The sequence below is a fragment of the Mus caroli genome, chromosome 1 (assembly GCF_900094665.2).
Source record: "Mus caroli chromosome 1, CAROLI_EIJ_v1.1, whole genome shotgun sequence".
In the NCBI taxonomy this organism is placed as follows: domain Eukaryota; kingdom Metazoa; phylum Chordata; class Mammalia; order Rodentia; family Muridae; genus Mus; species Mus caroli.
In genome coordinates, this window is record NC_034570.1 from 41,209,515 (window position 1) to 41,223,591 (window position 14,077).

The 14,077-nt window shown below is 40.2% G+C and overlaps 1 protein-coding gene across 1 annotated transcript in view; it reads right to left on the minus strand.

Annotated features, from left to right (window-relative positions):
* Positions 1–14,077, minus strand: part of Hibch (3-hydroxyisobutyryl-CoA hydrolase) — a 67,198-nt gene that overhangs the window by 14,229 nt on the left and 38,892 nt on the right. The window contains exons 7-11 of the mRNA XM_021162482.2: positions 12,435–12,513; positions 6,121–6,266; positions 4,526–4,612; positions 2,152–2,210; positions 1,402–1,483 (exon numbers count right to left, since the gene is read on the minus strand). Of these exons, the coding sequence (XP_021018141.1) occupies positions 1,402–1,483; positions 2,152–2,210; positions 4,526–4,612; positions 6,121–6,266; positions 12,435–12,513 (453 nt within the window). The remainder of the gene's footprint in view (positions 1–1,401; positions 1,484–2,151; positions 2,211–4,525; positions 4,613–6,120; positions 6,267–12,434; positions 12,514–14,077) is intronic.

Here is a 14,077-nt window from a genome sequence, read left to right on the forward strand (position 1 = left end):
TCTGTGTTATCATAAAGTGAATATAGAAACATTCACGGCCACACTAATTCTTACAGCAAAAACCTGCAAATAACCCCAGCTGTGAACAGAAGGTGTAAGGCAGAATGGTATATAATGGGATGTCTCCTGTATCAGAAATCAACATCCAACTGACTGCTGTGTAGCACAATGTAGATTAATCTATAGATGAAGACAAGCTAACACACCTTTGAGTATAAAGAAACATACCTTGTTTTTCCTCTGTCTAGAATTCTGACATACTTCATTTCATAATCAATCCTATGATAGGTCCAAGGATATCAAGCCTCAGTGCATATAACACTTATCCCCAAATGGTTGCTTTCCAATGTTATCAGTTATGTGTAGAAAGTTCAAAGTGTTGATGACTCTGAGAAACTCTACTCAAAATTCAGCAATGACAGAAAATGGAGACTTCTTAGCTTAAACAGGATCGTTTCTTTATTAAACCATTTGGTTTAAAAAAACAAACCCATCTTACATATTAAACATTATTTATAGGTTAGATCACCACTGTGATATAGCATCACTAGGTGACTATGTTTCAGTGGTCTAGCCCTTCTAAGTGTTTCTACGTGCTTTTTCCATGATACAAAGGGGTATTTGGAAGTGCAATACTGCTACCAATGTCCTTCTCTGTTACATTCAAAGACATAAAACCAGCTTTAAGTGGTTCTCAAAATTCAGCAGGCAGACATGATGTTTGGGTATTGTAATGGGTTGGTCTAATGTTGCTTATATACTAATGCTAGTTTAGGGGCCCCCAAGACTGGTTGTCCCAAACATGAGCGAGTCACAGGGAAGACAAAGTAACCATGCCCACAGTTAATTGTAATTGGTAAAGGTGCCAAAAGCCAATAGCTGGGCAGAAGAGACATAGGTGGGGTTGAGGTTTCCCAGGCTTGGAGAAAGAGGACCACAGAAGGTAAGAAAAAGGAAGAAGCCACCATGGAATGAAGGAAGAACTTGCAGGAGAGGAGAAAGGACAAGCCACCATGGGTTAGCTAAAGCCCTCACATAAATTGTAAGGACTGCCCATGGAGCTAAGAGCAGCCCATATGAAACACAGTAAGTAATAACTTGGGTTATCAATGGGAAGTAGATTCTAACAGCATGGAAGGTGGGATGCTGCTGTACTGCTTAAGGCATACTAAAAATATAAAGGCTGTATGTTTTATTCAGGATCTCAATAACCAAAGGCTTGGTAGAAACCCTGGGCTGGAATTTTAATATTTATAACTACAGGGTATATAATCAAGGTTTAGGAGAAATGTTCTCAAAGGCTTTTTAGGACACCACCATGGACTACTGACAGCCCCCAGACAGGCTTCTCTGCCCCAAGGTGTCCATAGTTAGTCGGGACAGAAAAGATCCATACATTACCTTCATCTGTTCTATGGCAAAAGGTGAACCATCTTGCCGTAAGTTTTCAATTATCTGTTCCACGGTATTGGCTGAAAAACAACTGTAAAGAAACATGATTTTGCCACTGACAAGTGATTTCCAGTGAGCCTGACCACTGTCTTTCCCCAAGCCCCACGCCAATGAGAAGACTTTTCAAGGTGCTTTGCAAGGAGGGAAAAGCACGCCCTTCCTGGGAGAGGGCTTTTGTCATCTGTCACTACTAGTCACTACTAGTGCAAACCAACGTTATTCTTGGCTTCTGGCTTGCTTCCAGGCATTGCTGATACTTATATTTAAATACATGGCCAAACTACAAAAACCTGATACTTCAAAACAGAGAGGACAGCATTGTCTCCCAGTCATTTCCATTTCCTCCTGCTCTTCTTAGGCCAGTAGGTAGGTTCCCAGATCACAGCACAAAGCCTTTTGCTAACTGGTTTAATCTTCTGGGAAGATAAAAGGAAGTTAACTCAATTATTATCCTCTGGCCTTTTTTCCTGACTTTAAAAAAGAGCTATTTTGCATTAAAATGAGTATGGATGCAATGTTTATTTCCTCCTGGAAGAGTAGGCAGAAAGTAACTTTCAAAGGTAAATGGAAAGGAAAGCGTGATTACCACCATCTCAAACTGAACAGCACTGTCAAACACTGTATAATCATAGCAGGAACAGATGGGGCTAATAAAGCCTTCCCAAAGGGGCAGCCCAGCCAAGATCTTTTGTTACGTACCTGTTTATTTTGTCCATGTGTTCCTCAAATATGATAGATTTGTCTTGATCCTTCTTGGACTGTTTGAAAAGAAGTAATTTGAAGTGACTCAGAAAATTTAAAAATCCTTTAAAAACTCTATACATTTAATGATACACTTTGTGACAGATTATCACTTTTAGTCAAATTATATTTAACACTTTCTTAAATAACTGCCACCATATGTTCAAAATTCAGAATATATGTACAACTACAGACAAGCTCTTAAAAGTTCCAAAGGCAAAATTCTTTTATTTTATTTTATTTTTATTTATTTATTATATGTAAGTACACTGTAGCTGTCTTCAGACACTCCAGAAGAGGGCGCCAGATCTCGTTACGGATGGTTGTGAGCCACCATGTGGTTGCTGGGATTTGAACTCCGGACCTTCGGAAGAGCAGTCGGGTGCTCTTACCCACTGAGCCATCTCACCAGCCCCTTTTATTTATTTTTTATCATCCAACTCTTTCTGTGAACCTAAGGGATGGGTCTAGAACCTGAGACCTGAGAATACCTTGTCAAATCTTTACTTGTGCTAGAAATCCCCACAGCATGGCAGGCATCCCTGCAGCTCTGCCTTCAGGGAGAGAAAAGGATCTGAGGTAGTCATCCACATGGGCCAGAGGACTACAGGGTTCAGTATTCAGCCTATGGCTGTTCCACCGCTCAACCTGAGCTCTCTCCTGTTTACATTTCTAGTTAATCTCTCTATTATTTTAATGCATGTCGTACATGGCATAACCCAGGTACCTTCTTATAAAGAAATGCCAGTTTACCAAAGTAAACTTACAGGACAGAACACACACTTTGTTGGCAGATGAGGCTGAATCATAGCAATGGGCAACTGGGTCTGAGTTTGGAGGCTGTATTTTTACTGACAGTATCATACAAAATAGTCCCACTACACAGCTTTTTAACACTGAATGCCAATCAACTGATTGTTTTAAAGCCTGCATATCCCCCACATGTGTTTCTCCCTTCCTATAATTAGAATCTAGCACTCTGAATGGTCCTGTTTATCTTTAAATTTTATGACATGTCTACCACAGCTGTCGACTGAATGGTGAATTCCATGATCAGGCAAGAAGTTCCATGTGTTGGGAGGGCTCACTGAGTGCCAGTGCGGGGGAAGAGGATAGCAGACACTGGTTCTGTAGGCCTGTAGCTCACAAGCACTACAGGTCTTCCACCTAGCATGCTGTCTCTCTTCTGAATAGCACCCCACTTATCCCTGCCGCTTGGCTAGACTTTATAGACCTTTAGAGGTTTAACTGCACTTATTAGAAGTTGTAAGAAATTTCTGATTTTTTTCCCCTGCTCCACACCAGTGTCCCTGCCTCGGTCCTACCTCCATGTCTCTCCATCACCCCTTCCTTTTCTTGGTTCTTCCTTTCTCCTACTATTTCCCTTATTCTTGTGGTGCTGAACAAGCACTCCACCTCTGTGCTATGCCCCGCCCACTGTGAAGGACTTCAGAGATTCATGGTTCCTTAAAAGGCTCTCTGCAGGCTTCTGGACCAGAGCAAATTCTGGCTTGCTCCAGCTGGCTTCCCACACTGAAGGATGATGATGTTTCAATCTTACATCTAAGAGCTTCCTTTGAAGCTGCCAGAATATTGATATCTCACTTGGCCCTTTGTTTCCTTTCATTTTATGTCACTTCATGAATCTATACCTTCTTTCTTCCTTTACTACAATTTCAGTGAAATTTTAAGGAAGAACCATGCATTTGATTGTGATTTTTAAGGATTCTTGGCCTCTCTCTCTCTCTCTCTCTCTGTGTGTGTGTGTGTGTGTGTGTGTGTGTGTGTGTGTGTGCGCGCGCGCCTGTCTTCACCTTTTCAGAGTTGAGGTTACACGTGTACCATATCTAGCTTTACAAAAAGGACCCATAAGTGGGTACTGGGGATCAAATCAAGGCCCTGCTATGCTTGTGCAGCAAGCACTTTACTGACTCAGTTGCTACCTCCCCACCCCTTACTTTTGCCTTTATAAGAAAACTTAGGAAACATAAGTAAGAAATTAAACATTGCAGCAGATTTTATTATTAGCGTTTTATTTTAGCAGCTCCACAAATAGTCTGAAGGTTGAACCAGTCACAGAAGTGCCACAGAGCACTGCAAAAGCCACAGAGCACTGCAAAAGCTCCTTCTAAGGCCAAACTCTGACGTTCCAAAGGGAAGCTTTTGCGGAAGAGGGCCGGAATCTGATGGCTATCTCAACACTGAAGCTCTGGTACTCTCACCAAGCCTTAAACTAAGTGATCCTCAATATGCCTTCTATATTCACACACCAGTACTTACCACGGCTCACTGTTTAAACACTTCACGTTCCCAGGGATTTGAAACAACTTACCTTGGCATGATAGCTTTCTAAGACACTTGCAACAACCTCAGCTGAAGGCGACTTTAAGGCTAACAGCTCCTCCTCCAACACCTGCAACTGCATGGAAAGAAAACAAGGCATGGAACTCCACAGAAGCACAGAAAGCTTTAACCTCGGGATCCTTATCTTAGAATCCATGCTCTGTCCACATAACCCCTAAAAGAAACTTGGACTGCAGCTATGTACACATATTGCCACACAACAAATGCTACCTCTGAAGGATGGACAAGATGGAAAATGAAGGAGCCCTTGTGGTGTGGGACCAGCTTAGCATCCCTCCTTCAAAATTGAGACATTGAAGGTGCCAAGCATTTGAAAGATCTTATGTATACATTTCATTGTAAATGAACTTTAAGTAGCACTGTCAGATGACTTGTGTGGGGCTGGGGTGGTTTGAATAGGAAGGGTCCCCATAGACTCATAGATTTGAATGCTCAGTAATCATGGAGTGGCGGTATTAGAAGGTGTGGCCTTGCTGGAGGAAGTCTGTCACTCTAGGTGGACTTTGAGGTTTCAAATGTTCAAGCCAGGCCCAGTGTCTCTTTTTTCTTCATGCTGTCTGCCGATCCAGGTGTAGAGCTCTTGGCTCCTTCTTTAGCACCTTATCTACCTGCATGACACCACGCTTCCTGTCACTACAATAACTGACTAAACCTCTGAACCTACAAGCCAGCCCTGGCTAAATGTTTTCTTTATAACAATTGCTGTGGTTATGGTGTCTCTTCACATCAATGAGAACCCTAAGAAAGGGCACAAAGTCCACAGACATCTCTGTCTAATGTGTATAAATGATCCTACAGCCACAGAGGACTTTCTACTGCTTCCAAAACAAAGCCAATATTTTCCTATCCAAGTGTGCAATTGACTCTTGTGCCAGTATTTCAACTGAAATGCTCCTTCTGGCAACACTCCCCTTAAGGCCAAACTGCAACCTATTGGAAAAAAAAAAAATCTATGGCTCTTTCTAACAGGAAATTTTCTGTTTCAGTCAAGCCTTTGTTTTGTACACACCCAATTATCTTCTGGTTTTTGTTGTCCTTGATACATACCTGCTGCAGGTAATATCCCCAGGCAAGCTGACAGAGCAAGGCACAGGCTGTGAACCAGCTTCCTCCTTCCTTTATTCTAGAACATTCTTTCCTCAAGATTAAAGAGCTCATCATTTTACTGTATAATTTTGGCTTTACATACCAGGTTTATTTTTAAGTTGGGCACTATTCTGTTGTTAAACCAACACTACATGTTTGGAAATATCCACTGAAGGTACCAGCTCAGGTACCATTAGTTCTGTTTTGCTTATGGAAGCTGAGAGACAGAAAGCTTAGTCACCTTGCCCAGCATGGTGACAGGAACATACACTAATGTTCTCAGCCCTGGAAAGGTGAGGGCAGCTTGGACAGTGTGGCGGAGGAAAGGGAATGTGGGGAGTGTAGGTGGGGTGGGGGAGGGGTTAAGTACTTTCTCTAAGGTTGCACAGCTAAAGCAATAAATTTAGCATTCACACCCATACTTACCAAAAACCTGTGATCATCTCAACCATTCCCAGCAAACATCTAAACAAATACCTTTTCCGAATCTACAAAGTGTGTGGCAATTCCCGCTCTGTGCACATCTCTTCCCTTTAGTCTGTATCCTGTCAGTGCAAGGAAGTAACCGAGTTTTCCTTGAAGTCTTGGCAAGAAATAACCTCCACCCACATCAGGAAATAGTCCTGTAGTTAAAAATAGAAAAAAGAATAATTCAAACAGGAAGTGGAGATAGTATCTTATACTCAGCCATTTCTGTACAGACTGTGAATCTGTACAATGAATATTAAGTTATGTGTTATACAATGAACCCAAATCACAAAAAAGTGTCATGAATTATTAACTTAGCTTGGAAATTTCCAAAATCCTTTCATCTTATTGCTCTACATGTTGGTGAAGTACGTGCCTGTAGAATGTCTGTACAATAGGAGTATGCAATACTGGCATTGCAGGACTGGATGGCTCACTGAGGACCTTGAGTTTGACCCCTAGAATTCATATTTAAAAACCCAGATGTGGCAGCATCGGATTGTAACCCCAGAGCTGGACAAGAGAACACCAGAGAGGTACCGGGGCTAGCTAGACTAGCTTGATAGTGAGTTCCAGGCCAGTGAAGAGACCCTGTCTCAAAACAAAAGGTGGATGGTCCCTAAAGGACAACACCTGACAAAATATTTGCTTTCCTATGAGTATGTACAGAACAAATTAACAGCATATTGTTAATCTGAGAGAGCCTTAAGACAGAACCCAGAGTGGCCTTGAACTTGTCATCTCTTTTCTCAGCCTATAGCCTCACCAGCACTAGAATTACAGGTATGGTTACCACACCCAGAAAGTGTGATACTTTTAAACACAAATAGAGCTTTATTTTACATTTCTTAAAAATTTTTCAGTGGCATTTCCTCTTAGATTAAAACATCCACCTTAACCAAGTCTTAAATGTCCAAACACTTTTTAGTTTCATCTCTCACAATCATCCTCTAAACCACAGCCATTCTATGTCTTCATGTGCAGAGCACACACCTCCTTCCCAGAGCTTGGGTGGCATTCTGAATATAGGAAGGCACTCCTGAAATGTTCCCTTACCCTTTAAGGCATGGCCGCAGCCTCTGACACACGGTGAGCACTTCTTTTTATCTTTCTGCCTCTACCTGCTTGATCCCTGAAAGATGCAGAGACTACACTTGCTACTAGAAGGCCCCACCTATGGTTACTTTCCTTAACCGCTGTGGCTTTAAATAAAATTTGTATGCTTATTATTTTCTGTTTTTGATGGAATTGCATCCCAAATTCTGTATGTTGAAGCATTAGCCCACAATGTAACTGCATTATTTAAAGACTGAGCTTTGGGTATATCGTATTGTAAGGGGATGCCCTCATCCCACAGGACCATCTTTACAGGAAGAAACATATACAAAGAGGCATGTGAAGACATGGCAAGAAAGCTGCCATCTAAAAGCCAAGGAAAGAGACTCAGGAGAAAGCAAGCTTGCCAACACCTTGATTTTGGCTTTCAGCTTTCAGAAATGTGAGAATTAGTATGTTGTTTTAAACCCACCAGTCTATGCTTTTGTCAAAGAGGCTCAAGTTGACAAACAGTCTCAAATCTAGCTGTGCCTTTCCCCAATACCAAACTCTAGATCTGCCTTTTACAAGGTCACGTGGCTATTAAGTATCTCTACATGGCAAAACCTCAATTCTGGACTTGTATCCCTTCAACTATGTTTCTTCCCTGATCAGCCTCTAACCCAAAGCACAAACTGAACTGTTTGGTGCTATCCCTAGTTATACCAGGTCTCCCCATCTGGGGCTCACTTTAGAACTCCTCATACCATCATACTGTATGAGGAGAGGCTCTGAGCCTAGAGGAGGGAAAAAAGCGCTAAGTGGAATACCAGAGAGACCTGACAACGCCAGATCCACCAACTAGATGAAGAGCAAGGGTCTGGGCCACAGCAGGCACAGAAAAAGGTCTTGCCTCTGTAGTCAGGACCAGTCAGGGATACATAATGTCAACAAAAAGAATGGGTCAGGTAGGTGCAGAACAAGCTGGGGCGGTGGGGGGGGGGGAGGTGGGAGGAAGAAAAACGAAATAAAACAACAGAAACTCTTCAAAAGTGTCCAGGATACTACAAAAGAAGAGTTGCACTTAAGATCTAATAAAAAATTACTAGCTGTCTTTGTCAGGATCTCTACTACTATGATGACACATCATGACCAAAAGCAAGTTATGGAGGAAAGGGATTATTTGGCTTGCACTTCCACAGCACTGTTCATCAATGAAGAAAGTCAGATCAGGAACTCAAACACGGTGGGAACCTAAAGGCAGGAGCTGATGCAGAGGCCATGGAGGGGTGCTGCTTACTGGTTTTCTCTTTATGACTTATTCAGCTTGCTTTCTCATAGAACCCAGGACCACCAGTCCAGGGATGGTACCACCTACAACAGGCCAGGCCCTCCCACATCAATCACTAAATAAGAAAATATCCTATATGCTTGCCTATAACCCCATCTAATAGAAACATTTTCTTAATTGAAGCTCCCTCCTCTCAAATGACTTCAGCTTGTATCATGTTGATATAAAACTACCCAAAACACTAGCCATCTAGTAGTGCAAATCTTTAGTCCCAGCACTTAGGAGGCAGAGATAGGTAGATCTCTGAGTTCAGCGCCTGTGTAGTCCACCTAGACCCTATCTCAAAGACACAAAACAAAACCAAACCTAGACATCTAACATGGCAGGAAAATACAATGCACAGTGAGACTAAATCAACTGAAACTGACATAAATGCAAGAATTCACTCATATGTTAAAAAGACAAACAGAGAAGTTATATTTTTAGCAACTCAAATCCTATTTCCATAGATGAAAGTGAGATGAATGCATACACTGAATAACATTAGAAATACTAAGAACAGGTTAGAATTTTCAGAGAGAAAAAAGTTTAAAATGTAGAAATAGAAACTGGACAAAATTAATTTAAAATGAACATAGAGCAGGGCTTGGTGCCTAGGTCTATAGTTCTAGCTGCTGGGCAGGCACACAGTGACCACTGGCTCAAAGGCTACAGAATGGGCACCAGGCTGGCCTGAGTCACTCACAACACCATCTCAACATTTATATACCCGGGGATCCATCCCATAATCAGCCACCAAACGCAGACACTATTGCATATGTTAGCAAGATTTTGCTGACGGGTCCCTGATAACAGCTGTCTCTTGTGAGGCTATACCAGTGCCTGGCAAACACAGAAGTGGATGCTCACAGTCATCCATTGGATGGAACACAGGGCCCCCAATGGAGGAGCTAGAGAAAGCACCCAAGGAGCTAAAGGGGTCTACAACCCTATAGGTGGAACAACAATATGAACTCATCAGTACCCCCAGAGCTCTTGTCTCTAGCTGCATATGTATCAGAAGATGGCCTAGTCGGCCATCATTGGGAAGAGAGGCCCCTTGGTACTGCAAACTTTATATGCCTCAGTACAGGGGAATGCCAGGGCCAAGAAGTGGGAGTGGGTGGGTAGGGGAGCAGGGTGGGGGGATAGCATTTGAAATGTAAATGAAGAAAATATCTAATAAAAATTGTTAAAAATATAAAATAAAATTGGAAAAAAAAAGAGTACCACGAACTTCTCCATAGAAATGGATCCAATCATCAGCTAACCGACGAGGACTGAAAAATTAGCTACGTGATGCATGTGAATGCTTTTGCGCCTCGAAAGAGCTTTAACAATATGATTTATTTTAGTGATGTGTGAGTTTGTCAGAAAAGACACTGAAAGAATATGAATACAAAAAAATCTATTTTTAAAGCCTCCTGTGACAGTTTATACATTCTACAGAATTCATCTTGGCATGTAGATTTTTTTTATACCTGAGCCAAGTTTGTGATTTAAATATAATTCAGGAAGAGGCAGTTTTATCATACAGCCTCCTGCATTGTACCTGAATCAATTTGTATCAATAGTTTTGAATGACTTTCACACTGTATTATACTTCCAATAGATCCTTTTAAGTATCGGTTGTTTCATCATCATATTATTGGGTCACAGTTCTGTACCACTGACACTTTATACTTATATTCGAATTGTATTTTCTCTGGTTTCCAATGATGGTAATCAGTGAGTAGAATAAACCAACATGTCTAACCAAAAAGAAGGAGAAGAAGAAGAAGAAGAAGAAGAAGAAGAAGAAGAAGAAGAAGAAGAAGAAGAAGAAGAAGAAGAAGAAGAAGAAGAAATAAAAGGTGGGGGCCTATTCCTCAGTGGTAGAGCACTTGCCTAGGACTGTGAGGCCTTGAGTTCAATCTGTTGTAACACACACACACGCACACAGATGGACGTGCATGTGTGCATACACAGGAAGAGTGCATTTAACATAATAAGGTGTAAAAGATGTATCTGAAGAGAGAAAAATATTTGAAGAGATAATTGAAAAAAATTCCAATTTTGAGAGAATGAATCCAAGTAGCCAAATGAACACATACACATAAAAGATGAAGAGAACCGCACCAAGAAATATTATTGTCAAAGAGCCTGAAACCATTGGTTAAGAGAAAGTCTTAAGAACATCCTGAGACATGCAGACATATATTAACATAAAAACAAAAAATAGGGATGAAAATGAATTTTTCCATAGGAAACAATGTAAACTACAAGATGGTATCATAATATCTTCACAGTGGAGGAGTTTATTGGCTCAAAGCATAGCTACATACCAAGTCTGATAGAACAGACTATTCAAAGCAGCTTCACCATGTAGCGGCAAGCATTTTTCTCAAATTAAAAACAAAAAAACAAAAAAACAACAACCAGTCTTTTTTACTGGTCTTTTACTTGTGTGGTTTGATTATTGGCTTTGTGTCTCCTGCGTGGAGAGATTATTTGCCTTTTGTCATTTTGTTTTGTTTAAATTTTTGATTTTTTCATTTTGAAGGAAAGAGAGAACATAAAGTTAGGTGGTAAGTATTCTAAGATCTGGAAGGAGTTGGAGGAAGGAAAAACATTATCAAAATATAATGTATGAAAAACTGTTTTCAATTACAAATGAAAAACATTATCTCTAATATAAAGCAATAGGAGATAGACACAATTCTGGCAAAATACATATGAGACATACATACTGAAAACTATATTTAAAACTTAAAAATTTACTTACTCATGGGTCTAAAGACACCATCTTATTAAGATGCCAACTCTTGGGCTGAGCTGCTGATTCACTCCATAAAGTATTTGCCATGTAAGTGTGAGTACCAGAGTTTAGATATGCAGCACCCATGTACAGAGTTAGGTATGGTGTGACACATGCCTAAAATCTTAATCCTTGGAGGTTGGATACAAGAGAAATCATGAGGCTTGTTTGTCAAAGAGTATAGTTACATGGACCAGCTTCAGATTCAATGAAAGACCCTGTCTCAAAAAATAAGGTAGAGAGCAACAGAGAAAGACACCTAAGTTAGACCTCTGGCCTCCACAAGCACAGGCATACAGCATGCAGGTGTACACACACCCTCACTCACACAAACACATACACATAGAGCACACACATCAAAGAAGTCAATTCTACCTGAATTGATAGATTATAAACTTCACAAATACATAACAGAAGGAATTTTTTGTTGAAACTTACAAACTAGATTTTATACCGAAATACAAATGATCTATATAACTGAAACAACTTAGGGAGAAGGGATAAAGATGGAATTGTATCACTACCTGTTTCAATAGTTACTGTAAGGCAATAGCAATCAAGATGATAGGATGCTGACAGGATATCAACACAGGCAGCATAGACATCTGACAGAGACAAAGGCCATTCAGTGAGCAAACAAGAGGTCTTTCAACAAACCCTGCTGGAATAACTCCTTTTTAACACAAAATAGAAATGTTGATCTATGAAACTCTCAATGTGTCACAGATGGAAATGTGAAGAAATTTTCCCTTATTAAGATTAACTACATGGTGCTAATATTCTTATATGTGACATACATCCCGAGCTAACACAAAGTGTCTTGTTTTTTTGTTTTTAAGTTCTTTCATTATGGTATCTCACATGGAGTCCTTTGGTTTCATGTGTATATATGTATAAAATATCTGAAATGTAGTAAAGGAATGTAATTCAAAAGTAATTACACTAGTCGGGCATGGTGGTGCACGCCTTTAATCCCAGCACTCGGGAGGCAGAGGCAGGCGGATTTCTTAGTTCAAGGCCAGCCTGGTCTACAAAGTGAGTTCCAGGACAGCCAGGGCTACACAGAGAAACCCTGTCTCAAAAAAACAAAACAAAACAAAACAAAACAAAACAAAACAAAACAAAACAAAAGTAATTACAAAAACTTTCTGGAATTTTTACCTATTCCCGTTTCTGGCATAGCAAAGAGAGACCTTCCTGTAGCCACTCGGAATTGACCATGGACTGAAAGACCAACTCCCTAGGAAAATAAGGAAAAAAAATGCTTTAAAATATGGTAAAAAAAAAAAAAGAGAGAGAGAGAGAGCATTAACACACATATTATATTACACACATATACAAAGCAAATAGGTTTTACGTTTTCTTTATATTCTACAGCAATTTGTTTCAGCATATGGACTGCAAGGAGCCTCAAGCCTCACAGTTTCAGATGAATTTGCATCTCTGACATGTGAGGCTGGCCTGCCATAAGTGGGCAGTTCCTGTCAGCAGTGTGTACTGTGCTTTGGTCCTTCTCGGCAGTACAGGACACTGGCTCTCCGGGAAGCTGGGTACTACTCATTACTGGCACGAATAACTAAGAGAGCATGATCAAGTTATTACAGAGAATTTAGTAATTTTGAAAAGAATATCTAACATATTTCTTTACTTACCTACTTCATCAAATAAAATTAGCAACACCATTATTTTCACATGCAGCATTTAATGAGACCAATTTTAAAACTCCTCCAAATTGGTTATACTATAATATTTGGTTAAATGTCTACCTCAGACTTGACAAATGACACTGAAAAGGACAGCAGACACTGCATACAGCAATGCTAGAAACAGAAGTATACGTGAAGACCAACTGTCCCTGTGCATGCTGACTNCTGCCAGTGTGTGTNCTGACTGCTGTCCCTGTGCGTGCTGACTGTTGTCACTGTCCTTCCCTTTGCTCTGCTCTGTCCATGTTGTTCCCAACCTCCCCCGTTCCCATTCTCATCTTAAGCAGTGACCTATGCATAGCATTACAACAATGCCCGGCTCTCTGTGCTGTGCTAGCTAAGTAGGGTTAGATATCTGAATCTTTTCATTTTCATTAAAATTTTCTAAATTTCTCCATGTTTTGCCACTTATTCAGTCACTCGTGTAGTATTAAAACCTTTAAGCCTCTCATTAAGAAAACACTTAAACACCTATGTAATTTCTTATAAAGTTCTGTACTATATATTAAGTTTAAAAATCTAATAATCATGGCCATAAATATGTCAATCAAGGACATCATTTAGTCTGTACCTACGTCCTCTGTGGTCAACACCTGCAAGTTACACTAGGTTCACTCTGCGTAAGCACATGTGTTTGGTCACCTGACAACACTGCCCAAATCAGACCAAGCATGCACTTCAAACAGCCATGAACTCTTACAATTCTGATGGAAATAAAACATTTTATGCTAATTTCCTCCATTGTTTTAAGAGTCTTTCCCTTATTCTGTACTTCTAGTTTGTCTTATTATAACCAAGAACTCAGAATTGTTCTGGAACATATTACTATGAATTTAAAAAGAAAATATCAGGTAGAATTAGTAGCTTTAAGTCAGGCTTCTGTTGAGCCCTGGACACAGATGACTCCAGTTCTCAACTCATAGACTCTGTCTCAGTTCTCCTCGATCGAATTAGTGCCCCTTGTCCTTTAACTAGCATAATTCCATAAACAGTACATAATTATATCCTTTATTATTTACATAGCAAGCTAAAATCTGACTATAATTCTCAATTTAAGTCCTATCATTTTTTCCAAAAGAAAATTAGTGATTATCAAAA